Source organism: Chrysochloris asiatica, unplaced genomic scaffold (genome assembly GCF_000296735.1).
Source record: "Chrysochloris asiatica unplaced genomic scaffold, ChrAsi1.0 scaffold00074, whole genome shotgun sequence".
Taxonomy (NCBI): domain Eukaryota; kingdom Metazoa; phylum Chordata; class Mammalia; order Afrosoricida; family Chrysochloridae; genus Chrysochloris; species Chrysochloris asiatica.
In genome coordinates, this window is record NW_006408592.1 from 2011785 (window position 1) to 2029192 (window position 17408).

At 36.5% G+C, this 17408-nt stretch overlaps 1 protein-coding gene across 4 annotated transcripts in view; it reads left to right on the forward strand.

The window, feature by feature from the left end:
- Positions 1-17408, forward strand: part of PICALM (phosphatidylinositol binding clathrin assembly protein) — a 139989-nt gene that overhangs the window by 76178 nt on the left and 46403 nt on the right. For all 4 annotated transcript variants that reach the window (XM_006864958.1, XM_006864959.1, XM_006864960.1 and 1 more), the window contains 4 exons: positions 7981-8074; positions 11756-11867; positions 13128-13234; positions 15450-15491. In XM_006864958.1, coding sequence (XP_006865020.1) covers positions 7981-8074; positions 11756-11867; positions 13128-13234; positions 15450-15491 — 355 coding nt within the window. The remainder of the gene's footprint in view (positions 1-7980; positions 8075-11755; positions 11868-13127; positions 13235-15449; positions 15492-17408) is intronic.

Sequence of the window (17408 nt, forward strand, 5' to 3'; positions counted from 1 at the left end):
CCTCGGAAACCCTGTACAGGGTCGCTATGGGTTGGAACCGACTCGATGGCACTTAACAACAACAACAACATATGTAGTTGAGAGTACTGGTGTGGTGCTGCAGGATAAGCACTGGACTGCTATCTGCAAAGTTGGTGGTTCAAAACCACCAGCTGTTTCTTGGAAATCCTATACAGGGTTGCTGTGTGTTAGAACTGACTTGGTGGTATTTAACAACAACAGTGATGAAATGACTTATTACGCAAATACTTTTCCTGGAAAGTCCTTTTTATGTTACCTGGCCACTTCTTAGTTATTGTTCAAGAACTCAGATTGGAAATTTCTTTGAGGAAGCCTTACTTCTTTTTTAAAACTATCTATGACACTGTCACCACAGTATAAGCAGTATGATTATATTCAAATTTATATCTGCAGTATTGCTACAGTAGCTGAACGTTGTTGTTAATCATGTTGTTATGTACTGGGGAGTTGGTTCCGACTCATAGCGACCCTGTATAGGGTTTCCGAGCTTATAAATCTTTACAGGAGCAGAAAGCCTCATCTTTCTTTCGCCGAATAGCTGGTAGTTTCGAACTGCTGACCATGAGATTAGCAGCCTGATTCATAACCACTATGCTACCAGAACTCCTTGTGTCTGAACATAGTAGATGTTTAATAGTTTTTGGAAGGATGACTAGATAAATTTGTAAACAACACAGTAGTAAATGGTTCTTTGAGAAATGGATGCAATAAATTACATGTAAAATTATCTTGTCAGTTGATCAACATGTCTCCTTATTTCCTTTTTGTTTAACATTGTATTTCTTGCTATGTTAAATTACTTTTGGGTTTTTAATCGATGGATTCAAATGACAAGACATTATTGTATAACAAGCAAAAGAAAGATAATACAGGTATTGTCTGTAGCCTAAAGATAGAGTGAGTTCTGGTGTGGCACTGTGGGTTAATGTGTCAGACTACAAAGTCGTTTGAACTGCAAGTTTGGCGGTTCAGGCTCACTAGTGGCTCCTCAGAAACTCTATACAGTGTCGCTATGAGTCAGAACCAATTCAGTGGCACTTAACAACAACAAGAACATGGATGGCAAGCCCTTTATCCAGCTTTTCTAAATATTTCATAAACGAGTATCTGAATTTAATTATAATCTGTTGAAATCGTTGAAGCTTCTGTTTTCTATGGAGTATGAATTGTTATACATTTGGTTGGATTAATACTTAATTTTCACTTGTGATTCTAAATTGTTTGGAATTCTATGTAGTCTGATAAAAACATATGATATTTTTTGCTTTCTTGAAAAAGTTTGAAGTTTTCTAGGAAGATCTGATTGTAGTGTGCCGATCTTAAGTTAGCTGAGAGTAACAGGAAATTCATAATAACCACTGCTTAAACAAGATACAGAAGGTTATATTTTACACACATTCCAGAGCTAGAATAGTTACTTCAACCATTAGGGACCCAGATTTCTTTGTTTTGTCACTTTTATCTCATGGTTTGGGTTTGCTGCTTGATCTCCAGTCAAAACATTTACATTCCAGACAAAGGAAAGAAGGGCTGAATAAGGGAGTCTCCTACCTTAAGGAAACTTCTTTTATGAAATTGCACAAGACACATGTCTTCCACCTGAGAAAACTTAGTTGTATGACTATTCTAGCTCAAAGGGAGGTTGAGAATTGTAACCATGTGGCCTAGCTCTGTGATCTGTTCACATGGAAAAAGAGAAGAACTAAATTGGGGGGAAAAAATCCCTGCCACAGTATCTTAGAAAGGACATAAATTACCATTTATAATAATTTATTAATATTAGAAAGTTATTAATAAATTACTTTCTTGTGACAGGGCACAGCAAATAGAAGCTTTTTATTGTAACTGTCATCATTAGATGAGTTAACTCAAAGGTTTGTGATTTAATTTAGCTTTTCTTTGGATTTTATTTATATTTTTTTAATTTGGATTTTGAGGGTTTGGTTTTTTATACCCTTGACTTTTTCCCTTATATTATCCACTGATCTTATATTGAAAGTGATTTTCTGTTTTAAAACTAAAGCAACTTCAATTTCACAAGAATTTTATACTTCACTCTTGAGTACTGATGATGATTTATAATGATGTGTAAGATGTTTTTGATGAATAAAGCATTTTCCTTTTGTATAAAGTGCACCAGTTATAAATTTTTTTCTCTGTTGCGATTCAGTTTTGACAAGGGATTTTAAGTAAGCATGTGAAATTGAAGACCTCTACATTGTTCATTTTCTCTGCTATCAAAGAGCACAGCCTTTGGTATGGCTTACATCTAAGAAAACAAAAATCCTCACCAGTGGACCATTAAACAACATTCTTATCAACAGAGAAAAGATTGAAGTTGTCAAGGACTTCATTCTTCTTGGATCAACTATCAACACTCACGGAAGCAGCAGCCAAGAAATAAAACGACGTATTGCATTAGGCAAATCTGTTGCACAGGAACTTTTTAAAGTGTTGAAGAGCAAAGATGTCAGCTTGAGAACTAAGGTGCACGTGACCCAAGCCATGGTATTTTCAGTAACCTCATATGCATGCAAAAGCTGGACAGTGAATAAGGAAGACCACAGAAGAATTGATGTGTTTGAGTTATGGTGTTGGAGGAGAATATTGAAAGTGCCATGGGCTGCCAAAAGAATCAGTAGATCCGTTTTGAAAGAAGTGCAGCCAGAGTGCTCCTTGGAGGCCAAGATGGCCAAACTGCGTCTGTCATACTTCGGACATATTGTCAGGAGGGACCAGTTGCTGGAGAAGGATGTCATGTTTTATAAGGTAGAGGGTCAGAGAAAAAGAGGAAGACCCCCAATGAGATGGATTGGCCAAGTGGCAGCATCGATGGACTCAGGCGTGGCAACAGTAAGGTTGGCCCAGGATTGGGCAGTGGTTCGTTATGCTTAGCATAAGGTAGCTATGAGTCGATACCGACTCGATGACACCTAACAACAACAAAATCTTGTTCATTGGACTTCTGCTGTGGTACTGTAGGATAAGCACTGGACTGCAAACCACAAGGTTGGTGGTTCAAACCCACCAGCTGTTCCTCGGAAACCCTATACAGGGTTGCTATGAATCAGAATTGACTTGAAGTCACTTAACAGCAACAATCACAATTTTGTTTATAAGGAACTTGGTAGCACAGTGGATTATGAGCTAGGCTGGTAACTACAAGCTCAGCAGTGAATCTACCATTCACTACACAGGAGAAAGATGAGACTCTGCTCCTGTAAAGATTTATATTCTCAGATACCCTATACAGGGTCACCAAGAGTTGGAACCAACTGGACAGCACTTAGCAGCAGCAACAACAATATAGTTAGCACATTTATGAGTGACATGAATAAGTCTTGAGTTGAATGACAGGCATATCTAATAAACTGGAAACTAATTGAAATCAAAGTGAAATGTCACACTTAGTTTCAAAAATATCTTTGCCACCAAAAATGGAATGGGTGTGATTTTAAAGCAATCACAAAAGAGAATTAGGTTTGGCTCTAAGTTTATGAGTCAGTTGTGTGAAGTACTGAGGGTTGATTGCAGTGTGGAGAAATACCTGTGATAGTACAAACAGACAATATGGCTAGGAGTGGAACAGTGAGAGTATAGGTAGAAAGAGATGAATACATTTGAGAAGGAATTAAGAAATAAAAGTATCAGAATTTGATGATGGAAATAGTGTAGAATAAGATATGTCTACTTAGCTTTTAGCCTAAGTTGTTAAAGAAAGCGGTACCTTGAACTGGGAACAACTTAGGGATGAGGTGAGATAGGGGTATAGTGGTAAAGAATCAAAGATTTAGTGGTTTGTTTTTTTCTAAAGATTCAGTTTTGGAAATATTTATTTTGAGATAACCCGTGATTTATAAATGTTAATATGTCACATTAGCTGTTGGTATATACTAACTTAGAAGTTGAGAGTTCTGTTTTGGAAATACAAATTTATCAATGGATTTTGTTGATTTCTGCTGTGAAAATGACAGGTCAGCTGGGGAGAGTGTACAATGAGAAGAGAGTATCGAGGAACACTGAGTTATGCCAGCATCCGAAAGGATGAGCAGTCAACAGAAGACACTGAACAAATGATAGATAGGAAGGCAAACAGAAGAAAGAGGTACATAATGGATGCTAAGAGAGTAAGTGTAGAGTACTTCAAGAATGAGGGGAAATTCCAAAGCATGTGGAGAAGTCTAATCAAATGAGGCTTAAAACGTACCCATTGGAGAGGCAACGTACAAGTTTCTAGAATATGATTTAAACTAGAGAAATTCAACTGTGGTGGAAGGTTTAGAAGCTTATATTGGAATGGATTGAAAAATGAATGGGAACTGAGGACGTAACAACTCTTTTGAAATGCTTGTACAGTAGGGGAAGTGGTAGCTAGATGCTTCCATTGCTGCTGTGTAACGTCAAATTGTTTCTGACTCTTAGTGACCTTGTATAGGTTTTCAAAGGCTATAGAACTTTAAGGGAACAGAAAGCCTCATTTTTCTCCTGTGAAACGGCTGGTGGATTCAAACTGCTGATTTCATGCTTAGTAGCCCAGTGAATAACCCACTACACTGCCAGGGCTCCTTAATAGCTGGATAGGACTATGGATTATTGAAACTTGTCTATTGATGTGCATGTTTTAAGATTCATGATGCTAGAGCCTTTGTTAGTACATGCATGGAAATGATATATATGAGATTGATGAACTGCACTATCTTAATATGGTGTCTTCTTGCCATATATGCCTCATTAAATTTCAGTTGATTAAAATAAAATTTGAGTACTGGTATGGCCCTGTAGATAAGCGTTAGATTGCTAGTCACAAGATCAGCAGTTCAAACCCAGCTGCTTCTTGGAAACCCTTAATATGAGTCGCTGTGAGTTGGAACTGACTTGACACTTAGGAATAACAACAAAATGAAATAAAAATTCAGTTCCTTGGTCACATAAACATACAATAATGGTACCCATAGCCACCGTGGCGGCTGCTGTTACGTGCCGTCAAGTGGCTTCCGACTTATAGTGACCCTGTATAGGGCTTCTAAGGAGCATCTTGGAACTGCTGACCTTGGACTTAGCACTAAGTCCAGAGCTTATCCTAGAGCACCACACCAGGACTCCACACAGTTGCTAGTGGCTGCTATATTGGATGGTGCAGGTACAGAAGTTAGTTCAATTGGAAAACACTGTGCAAGAGAAAAATATAATCCAGAAGACGTGTGAGTAGGATTTACCTTTGATTGAAAGAGGTATGTTTCCTCCATTGTAACAGGAACAGACCAGATAGATGTAGACTGGATAGTAAGAAGTCCAGACAATCTCTTTTATGTAGTTTTCTTTTTCTGAATAAAATATTTAGGAGTTAAGAGCTGAGAGCTTTTATGTTGAGGTGGGGATAGGAGAAGCAAAACCGCGAAGGAAGGGTAGGAGGAGAAGGATGTTTCAAAATCCATAGGAGAGCAAATTTAGTAAAGATGGCTAAGGTGGTTGCTGACAGTATTGTAGTTACCACTTGAAGTTGATGGTTATGAATTTATAGTTATACCAGTTTGCATAGTTATGTGATTTATTAATTTTTTAACTAGCACTTAGCTGAGTGTGTACAGGATGTAAGTGTTTGCTCAAGGAGGATTGTGAATTTGTCAGCTGACTTCAAAGGAAGAAGAGAGGTGCAAAAGAGTGATTATGATAATGAGCTGTTGAATTCTAAGCTAGATGAAGGAAGTGAAAACAAGAAGGGTAATGGTGGGTTTGATGCCTTGAGGTTTTTAATGATGTCTTATAGCTTTTGCCATGGGAATACTTGAGTAAGTCAGTTACAAGTTTAAAAGGATTTTAAATTGATACGAACTTTAAATTGTCCAAATTTTATTCTCTTTTGGTTGTGGTGAGGATAATGTGGTTTCTGGTGACAGTAAGGTTAGAATCTGACTATGGGAGTAGGGGCCATGGTCCAGGGGCATTGGGATCAAGATGTTGAATTTGGTGTCTGTGCAGATGTTGAAATTAACCAACATGTGTGTTGGGGTGGGAAAGAAGACTGAACCAGTGTTTAAGTTCTTTGGGGGAGAGTGACTAGCTGGTCAAAAAATGACTACAGCAGAGAGCAAGAGGAAGAATTGACACTAATGGTGACCAGTAAAATATTGTATATCTTATTGTTGTTAGGTGCCATCCAATCAGTACCGACCCATAGCAACTTTATGCACAGCAGAACGAAACACTGCCCGATCCTGGGCCAGTCTCACTACTTGTGTCCATTGATGTTGCCACTTGGCCAATCCATCTCGTTGGGGGTCTTCCTCTTTTCTATGAAAATAAAAAAAGGTTCCAAAGTGGGGCTAATGTCCTCATCTCAAGCTGTAGCTGCTATTTACCAACTAATACCAGTTAGTACTTGAGAAGAAACAGGGATTTGGGGTTAACACATTATATTTGAGAGCATTGTTGAACTGAAGCAGGTCAGTAGCTGCCAACTTACAGCAGATTTTTCATTAAACTCTGTTGTGTTTTCCAAAGCTCTACTGTTGTTTTTCTGTCACCTCAGATTGTGGTTGATGGAGTAGCTCAAGAGTAGAGCAATTGTTTATAAGTAGTATGTTGTTGTTGTTGTTATGTGCTGTGGAGTCAGTTCCGACTCATAGCGACCCTGTACAGAGTTTCCGAGGCTGTAAATCTTTACGGGAGCAGAAAGCCTCATCTTTCTCCTGCGGAACAGCTGGTAGTTTCGAACTGCTGACCTTGCAGCCCGCAGCCCAATTCGTAACCACTACGCTACCAGAACTCCTTAATAGGTCATTTGTAAATTAGGGAAAGCCTATGTACCTTTTGGAGACTTGGTTTGGCATTGTGGGTTAATGCACTGGATTTCAAGGTTGGTTTCAACCACAGGGTTGGCATTTGAGCTTACTAGTTGCTCCTTGGAGAACACTACATAGGGTTGCTATGAGTTGGAACCGACTCGACAGCACTTAACAAGAACAATAACATGTACCTTTTGGAAATGCCTTGTTAACCTGCCAGAAGATTATGAAAAGCGCCATTTTAGAATCATCACAGGGATTTTCATAATGACCCTATCACTAATTAGCAACCTGACCTTAAGACAAGTCATATTATAACATCATTGAACCTAAAATCGCATCATCTAAAAATGGAACTATATATAGGATTTTTGTGAGGGTTGAAAACACATGCATCAGATCTTTATATGCAGCCTGATATAGATTAAGCTTAATGTTAGTTGGGTACCTTAGCACTAGTAATTCTTAATTAGTTTTTGATAATAGTTTTATAAAATTATAGTTTGGTACTATAAAATATTTACCCACTTATTTTTAGAAATATCTACCCAAAGAAATCTTATTTGGAAGTACTTATCAAAATAATTTATTAGTACTATTCCTCTGGTGCATTTGCTTATGTTCAATTCTGTATAGTTGTTTTGAATTTCCTAATCAAATTATTTTACTTTTTATATCCTATATTCAAACCAATTTTGAGTTGTGAAAAATATATATGCCTTAAGTATAATAAAGAAGTACTCTAAGACTTGAGTTTCTCCTGGTTCCAACATGACCTGCTTGGTGGTTTGAGACAAATGAATTTTATTATTTTTTTAAAATCTGTAAGACCTTTGTGTCCTTCACATGCATGAGTGGTAGTAAGGATCAGATGATTTCCTCATGTGAAAAGTACTACACAGTAGACGTTAGCTGTACAATGTAAGCTTTTATTCTTAGGCCTCCTGTTTTGTATCTTTTTAGTTGTAAATGAGCACTGCAGTTGAAGTTGCCTATGTAGTGCTTCCTGTTTACTTTTTTCTGAATGATTTCTACTTGTGGTTCCAGGTTCAATAATGGTTTAAAAATATGTGGTATTTCATAGCAATTTTGTTCTCTGTTTAAACAGAGAAGCAGATGAGAGTTCTAAATGTAGATTTATTAACAAACTGAAATGTTTATTTTTTAAAAACAGGGCTGATGGAGTTATGAGAACAATGAACACAGAAAAACTCCTAAAAACTGTACCAATTATTCAAAATCAAATGGATGCCCTTCTTGATTTTAATGTAAGTTGACTGCATAAATGCTTTTATAACTTAAGATTGAAAAAACTTGATAATAATTCAAAATAAAAGGGAAATTCAAACAGCCCTTATGATAAACTGTTATGTAGCTGTTGTCCAAAGGCATTGTGTTCCTTGGGATTTTCCTTTCAAAAAGTTTTATTATTCAAAATTTTAAGCACATCCAAAAATAGAATGGTACCTACCCTTTAGCTACAATAGCCATGGACTCATCTTTTCGTTTTTTGCATTTTTACTTTAATGATCATTGCCTAACCATATTGCCAGCTTTATCATTTGTTTTTAATGTTAGATATAGATCTTTTCAAGTCTTTTTTTTCCTACCTGTTTTCAGGTATTTTATTTTAATACAAGTTAGTAAATGGAATGGTGTCAATTTCATTTTGAAAATGATTTTTCCTTTAACTTGTACTATCCATTTCTGGTCTTTTAAGCTTCTTAATGGCAGGGATAAGTCTGCTTTGTTCTCTGAAATGTGCCCAGTGCTTGGTAGTCTGTGACATATAAAAGTGTTGAGTTGAATCCTATAAGTGCTTCACAATATAGAACAGGGTTATCAAACTGTAGCCTACTGCCTATTTCTTGTATGGCCTATTTTCCAAGAAAGGATTTTATGTTTTTAAATGTTGAGAAAATCAGAAAGGAATATGTTGTGACCTGTGAAGTTATATATGAAATTTAAAATTTTGTATTCACAATAATTTTATTGGAACCCATCCATGCACATTGGTTTACATGTTGCAAATAACTGCTTTTGGATGCTAACATTGGAGTTGAGTAGTTGACAACAGAGACCAAATGACCTGCGAAACCTGAAATACTCACTAGCTGACCCTTTAAAAAAAAAGTTTACCAACCACTACTCTAGAAGACATAAGGGATGGATGTAATTACACAGCATTATTTTGGTTTGTCTGCAGGTTCCAAGTCCAACTGAGTATTTATCTACTTTGTGTTTTGTGAACATCTTTATAGAGTTACATTTCTTAGTTTCTGTTTTGTACTTCATTGTATGTAACTGTCATCCTCTTACTGATGGATATTTAGTTTTTCTAGTTGTTTTAAGCAGTGTTGCAGTAAATGTTGTGCAAGTGAATGTGTGTATATATGTACATCTATTTCTATAGAGTTACGACCTAGAAAAATAATTTGATGATTCAAAGAATATGTCATTGTTGTTATTATTAAATGCCATCGAGTCAGTTCTGACCCATAGTGACCCTGTATAGGGTTTCCAAGGAGTGGCTGGTGAGCTGGAACCGCCAACCTTGTGGTTCAAATAGACTTTGTAGTCCGCTGCATTAACCCACAGTTCTGACCATAGCTCTGAAATGGTTCAAACTGGTTCAGCAGAAATGCAACCGTAACAGAAGAAATTATTGGTCAAAACCCTGGAATAAGGCACTCGGAAGAGGGGTAGTAAGCCCTTTCACAGGAACCTGATTTAGAAGATTGTATCATTACCTGCTCAGTGATGCACAGTATTCAAAGTGGTATGGTTAGCTGCCATCTTTGAGTAGGGCACTGCTGTTTCCATCCAACTGTGCTAGTCAAGAGATTAAGTTATTGTGTAATGTACGCACTTCTCTTGTATTCTACGAGGGCAGTCAAGTTTCTAGCAGGTGTTGACTAGTAGTTTTTCCTGTTCCAGTTATCATCTTGGTTCACTTAGATATTATAATTTAGGTCTGTTCTGGTTTAACTTAGTTGGTATTAACTGAACCAGAAAGAATCAGTTCCAAGCCCTGATTCTGACTTAAGGAGATGCCATGTGTTAAGAATAGAACTACTTACCCCATAGGGTTTCTTGGCTGTAATTGTCTGGAAGAAGATCCTAGGTCTGGTCTGTGGTACCTGTAGGTGGGTCAAACTCTGCCAGCTTTTAGAGTTGCAGACAGTGCAACCTAATTGTGCTACCTAACCTTTTCAAATGATAAAGACATTTAAAATATTAATAAACATTGCCAGTTTATAGTCCAAAAGTGTTGAGCCATTTGATTGTGAACAAAGCATGAGAGCGCCTCTTTTTCTTCATCCTTTTGGCACTGAATAATGTTATTTTTAATCCTGCTTATCTGATGCTCAAGAAAGGATATTTTAGTATTTTTATTTGTTATATCAAATATGTTAGTAATAACAAGTAGTGATGACTTTCACATACTACATGCTCTAAACCAAGACCTTTGTAATCATTGTACCACTTAATTGTTACAGTAACCTTATAAAGTAGAAGGCACTATTATCAAGACCATTTTTAAGGTGAATTAGTTTGTAATACAGGGAAAAGCATACTTAAAAAATTTCTATCTAACTTAGCTCAGGTTCTGGTGATTCTGGTACAGAGTACTTGATTTAAAATTAGAAAAATAGCATGGAGTCTGACCTCTGACTTCAAAAAGCGGGAGAATCAAACTCTACATCAGACTAAGACTGATTCTTACAAGGTGAAGGTCAGAGGTGCCTTCACGCTCCAACCTTCTGTATCCTATTCTGACATCAGCCATCCCTCCCAGGGCACTCTGCTGGGTTCATAGTACATTGCATTGGTCACACAGAACTCACAGACTATACTCACAATGTTACTAAGTGCCCTCAAGTCGGTTCCGACTTATAGCAACCTAATAATGGCATTTAATGGCATTAACTGGGTCAGGATCAGAAATGACTCAGGATACAGCAGTTCTATCAAGAGCACCACTTCTCAGCCATAACGCAGGCACACCTCTCTCATTGTCAGCCATGTAGCCTCTTGGCCTCTGTTCTACTCGGGCACATGTTACAAGCATCTTTAGTCCTATGGATAATGTTCAAAGAGCACCCCATTCTACAAGCCAGCCTCTTGGCTAAAGGTGCTCAGCTTTCCCATCCATGGGCTGGGAAACCCACTACTTTTGTTTCTCTGAGCCACTGACTCTGCTGCCACTACTATTTTTCCTCATAGGGATCCATCTCTCTGCTCATGACTCTTCTTGCTTGACGTTCCTGGGGTCATCTGTTCTTGCATCTGAGATGACTTCTTTTAAAACTAGTTGAATGACAGAGCTAACCAGTCCCACATTAGGATTCTGTGCACCCTGTTTGCATGAACCCATCCAATTAGGTGGGAGATACAAAAGCATGGCTAGAAAAGACATATTAAGTAAATTCACTGTGCTACAAAAATAATATTCAGAAAAAATTTCATGAATCGTTAGGGGAACTTCCACTTACATAAGTGCAATCTACAATGTTGAAATGAACTCTTAATGGAAAGTCTCTTGAGAATAAGTGTAGCTTTGTTACTGTTGTTAAGTGCTGTCAACTCGGTTCCGACCCATAGCAACCCAGTATAGGGTTTCCAAGGAGCAGCTGGTTAGCTTGAACCATCGACCTTGCTAACAAATTTTAAAAAGTTAAACAGTAGATGAAAACATCTTTGACCTCAATGACTATTTCTAAGCAAAATTGAATAATGTAGGACTTTTGCTTACTTGTGGCTTATATGTATGTACATTTGAACCCATCTTACCACCAAATATTTTTAAGCTATTTGGTTGTAACTGATTACAAGAAGCAAATGTTTGTTTTGTTTAATATGCTTAAATCCTTGCACTTAGGAAGTCATTTTGTCAATGTCATTTAAAACATAAAAGTGGCTAATCTTATTTTTCTTTTTGTTCTCAGGTTAATAGCAATGAACTTACAAATGGGGTAATAAATGCTGCCTTCATGCTCCTGTTCAAGGATGCCATTAGATTGTTTGCGGCATACAATGAAGGAATTATTAATCTGTTAGGTAAATATTGCTGTAGCCTAACATTGTATTTCTAAACTTGTGTTATATGGATAAATAATTTTGACTAAGATATTACTTGATGTCTAGACCATCAAATCATTGAGATTTATATATGCATCATAGTATTTTGTTTTGAGGAAAAGAATTGTACACGTCACTATACATGCTAAGTGATTAAATATCTAATTTTACTTACAGAATGCTGAACTACATGGATTTCATATTTCTTTACATATACCTGTGTTTTTCTGTACTTTTTAGAAATCTAAAAATAAGTATTTAATTTTTAAAACTTATTTTGAAATGTAAAAATCTTATTTCCTCATAATTTTCTCTATAATAAACTTTTACTTTAAATTGATATTTTAAAATATTTGATAAGAAAACAGTTATTTTGAATTCATAAAGCATTTCATTTTTAGGAAGATTGATTTATGAGGCCTTTTAGACATTTGTGGTGCCTTATTGTGTATACCACATATATAGGACACAATTTTGCTTAGAAAATACTAATTTATTTCCGTGGGATTTGGATGGCATAGATATGAAACTATTAAGAGGTTCCAGTATCCAGTGTCAGATACTGAGTGTGTTTACTCTTTGGTTCTTATTCTTCCCTCCCAGCTTTATATATTTGTATAAACCCATTTTTATTGTAGGTTAGGTCAACACAAATTATTTAGTGGTTCTTTAATCCATGAGAATAGGCAAATTGAATTTATTTTTTCCCAAGTGAAAAATGAAGTTTTCTTTTCTACAAAGCTTTATAAGGCATAGTCTTTCCGCCTTATGTTTGATATAAGTTAAGCGCCTTACTGCTATTTATGTATTAAGTTTACATGAGCTTCTCAAGAGACATTTGCATATGGTAGAGTTGCTAAAATATTGTTATAATAAGTATATTTGCAAATAGATATTAAGATATTAATGCTATATTGAAGGGAGTAAAGTGAGATGTGTGTTTACATGCAGATATTTATTTAGAAAATTGTGAGGGGAGAAACATTGTGGGGTAAGCTGATAAGATCAAAGTCTGTTTTTTTTCTACTTTTAAGATAAATCACTTGTATAGTTATTCTGATTTACTCTAAATGTCTAAGTTACTTTAACACTGATATTTTTTCTTTTGGGTTGAGTGTGTTCTTTGAAAGACCTATGCAGTCTTTTTGGAACTATTGATCTCTTTTCTTTTGAATACTTTGTTATGTGAGTGGGAATATTTTCTGTGAGTAAAAGTATTTTAAAATCTATTTTTGACAGAAAAATATTTTGATATGAAAAAGAACCAGTGCAAAGAAGGTCTTGACATATATAAGAAGTTCTTGACCAGGATGACGAGGATTTCAGAGTTTCTCAAAGTAGCAGAGGTAAATTAACTAAGTAAATAAGCCTTCTAACTTGCCTTTTTTGTCTTTTAAGTGGGTTTTGAAGAAATCACTTATTGCACAAACGAAATAATGTCTCGGTCTATATAATGTATATATATCCAATCTATTCAAATATTCTATATTTAGTTCTGTGCTGTGGACATGATGAATTGAATAAACTACTATGATACTGACTTCAGTATTAAATGTTGAACGATGTCTTCTTAAATTGTTTACTCCTGTAAAATCAGGCAGGTGATACATAGAAGTAGTGCTTTTATGTTTGGATTTCTTCATGTATTTTAGAAGAATTACTTTGTTAAATGTGGAGAATATTCAGTGTCAGGGCAAATCTCTTTTCTTCCAGTGGGTCTTCTTACTGGAGTCCCATTATTCCAAATATTTGTTTCTTTACAGAAGTAAATTTAATATGCTTCATGTTTGACCTTCACTGACTATGAAACCTATAAATACAGGTTATAGAATAATCATTTTGAAAATCTTTTTTAAAAATAATTTTCTGAAATTGTCACCAGGTACATGGTGGTAATGTAGACTGATCTTATCTTGCTACCAGAGGAGGACAGAGATATCTTCCTAGACTAGTGCTAGAAGTTGACTAAATTGTAATTAATCAGTTAAATCAAAGTAGTTAATCTGGAACTAGTTAAGTTGGTGGTTTGAGGCTCTATTACTGTAGAAGTATTTATTTTGTAACAGACAGAATAGGATAGAACACGATGCCAAAAGCTTTGAAGAAAACAGCTTTGTCCATTAACTATTTTATAAAGTCTACTGAAATTTATTTGAATTTAATCAGTCTTTCAAATAGGAATCATTGTGTTATATTTGGTACTATATTTATCGAATTAAGATTGTTGTTAAGTGCTGCAGAGTTGGTTCAGATTCATAACAACCCTGCATAGGGTTTCAAAGGAGTAGCTGGTGAATTTGAACCTCAAACCTTACAGTTAAAACCAACCTTGAGTAATGCACTTTCAAACATTAAATCCGGTGCTCTTCCTTTGGACTAGAATTGTTGTTGTTAAGTGTCGAATTGATACCGATACAAAGTGACCCTGTATGGGATTTCTGAAGAGCAAGCTGGTGGCTTTGAATAGCTGGTCTTGAGGTTAGCAGTCCAAGACTTATTCTCCAGCATCACACCAAGACTCCATCTGTTGCATATGACCTGAAAAATATGAAGGTGCTCCTGCCCTAAAATATTCAAACATGAGGTGATCTTTGGACTTAGCAAGAAAAACTTCTTCAAATATATTCAAAGGGAAATGAATGTATTAGGCAGTAATTAGCAACTAACATCTTATGAATTCGTTTATTAAATTTTCTTTTGACATCATTGTGGAACTGGCCCATGAGAACATGGGAAAAAGTAGTGAGAATGATAAGAAAATGACGTATGGTGGGTGGTGGGTTATGTGCCTTAGAGTCAGATCTGACTCATAGCGACCTGTATACGGTTTCCAAGACTGAACGTTTTTACAGGAACAGAAAGCCTCATCATTTTCCTGCGGAACAGCTGGTGGTTTTGAACTGCTGACCTTGAGGTTAGCAACCTGATTCCTAACCACTGTACTACCAGAGTGCCTTAAATTATGTATAGCTTTTATTTCCTTTGGAAAGAAAAGAGTTTTCTCATTTTGGGTATTGAAATAAGTAGTGATAGATTCTAGCTTTTTTTCTTGGAAATTACCTAGTGGGTAAGCATTGTGAAATGTGTTGGAATGGCTTTCAATATTGAAAGGTATATCTTGGTTAGCTATCACTTGGTGTTTAAGTAAGACAACATGAGAACTTAACGTTTTCTTGGTGAATGCTAGGGGAAGCATATTTTATGAAGAGTGACAAAGCCTTTGTCATTAGGTTGGCTCCTTCTCTGCTGCTTATGCTGTAAGGAACTTACATTTACTTTACCATTTTTACCAGAGTGTTTTTATCATATGACACATAGAAGTGGGTGGGGGGGGGATATTTCAGATTGTTTTAAGGTAACTTGTAGCCACCAAGTATCATATAAACCATTAGGAATATTGAATGATATCTTTGGAGATTATATTTTCTTTTAATTTTTAGATAGTCTGTGTAAAATATTACTGTTCACAGTACTAACAGCAGCTGTAATTTTCCTAAATTTTATTTATAAACCATCTTAATCACAATTATCTTTGAAATACAATGTTGCTTTTTCTTATAGCAAGTTGGAATTGACAGAGGGGATATACCAGACCTTTCACAGGTAAGCGTATTGTTACGATTATCAGTTCATTGTCTATTGTATACTACTAGGTGTGATGTTATAAAGAAATAATACATAACTCCTACTGTCCAGGAGGCCAGTGTTATTTATCCTGACAAATTTTAACATTTTGATATATTGCTGAAGATTATTCTAACATTGTTAAGTACCATTGAGTCCATTCCAACTCTTAGCAACCCTGTATAAGGTTTCTGAGAAGCAGCTCGTGGATTGGAACAGTTGACTTTCTGGTTAGCAGCCCAGTGCTTATCCTGAAGTGTCACTCCAGGAGTATAACATTATGACCACATAAAATTACCTATCAATTTCGTACTGTGGATCTAGCTACAACCATGCCATCTCATTTAATTTATTAGAGTTTGTGATACGTTATGAATTTTGTCCACTAAAATATGTGTTGTAAATCCTAACCTCTATGCCTATGATTCTAATCCCATTTGGGAACTGGTTGTCTTTGTTACGTTAATGAAGTGCCAGGTTAGTGTAGGATGAGTCTTGGTGTGGCACCATAGGATAAGCATTCAGCCCCAAAGTCCATTTGAACCAGAATGTCAGTGCTTCAAACTCACCAACTTGGAAACCTTATATAGGGTCCACTGTGAGGCAGACTGATTTGACAGCATTTAATAACAGCAATATATCTTGCCTCAATCTCTTTTGAAATATGTTGTTGTTGTTAAGTGCCTTTGAGTCGGTTCCAACTCCTTGCGAGCCTGTATAGGGTTCCCCGTGAGAAGCCGGTAAGCGTGAACCGCCAGACTTTTATCGTTGAGTGCTCATCAAATAGTGCCACACCAGGCCTCCTTTTTGAAATATGAGAGATTTTTAAAGCAAGCAAAAGAATCAGCAAGAGAGAGAGGGGGAGAGAGATGCCAAGCTCCACGACTGTAACTGCAAGATTGGCCCTTCAAACTCAACAGCCACTGCTTATACAAAGTCTATACAAACTGTATATAAAGTCGCTATGAGTTGGAACTGACTCGACAGCACACAACCATCACCACCACCAGTGTTAACCTCCTGGCTTTTTAATTGCTGTTCTTGTATAGTACCCATTTTTTCATTCGTTTTGTTTTAAGTTTTCTAAATTTTCCCATAGTTTTGTTTATTTTTTCCTTGATATCATCTACAATATTCTCTTTTAAATTGCTTCTTAGGTAGTTCTGACATTTCTAGTGTTTTGTTTTCTGACTATTTTGGTGACATATTTGAGGCATTATGTCTTGTTTCTTTGTGTAAGCTGAAATTATTTGTTTTCCTTGAGACATTCTGGTGTTGCATTTATATTTAACTGATTGTATATTCTCAAGCACTCACCACCTGTCTCTAGGTGGATGTGGTACAGACTGGAAATGTGAACCCAGTTTGTTTGTTTGTTCATTGTTTGTGTATTGTAGCTCAGGCCAAGTTCACACACCTCCAGGTTCAGGGATGGTATTCCTGACATCTGATTCCAGACACAGTAGAGGCTGCTGTGGAGGAGGGGCTGCTACTGGCCACTGGATTGGTGAAAGCAGGGACTGGGTGCACTTCTGTCTACCAGGAGTACATGGGAACAAGGGAGAACTATACTTCCTTATGACCAACATCCAACCTCATCCTGTGCCTGTAGGCACAAGAGCTCAAGGTGGCCTCACTGCTTCAAACCAGCCCACAGTCCACCCATTGTTTCTTCTCTCTCACTGCTTCTGTTCACCTTCCTTTTCCAGTCAGCACTCATCTCCCATGTCTTTGTTGCTGAGGCTTGGCTCCTTTCGGCTGCTTACTCTGCCATATTGCCATGGATCCTTGCAAAGTGTAACTCTTGTTCCTTGTTTTCAGTTTTGTACAGTTTTATTTACCATGCATGCTTTTATATCTTGGTTGAGTTTTGGGTGATGATGTCATGGATGTTAA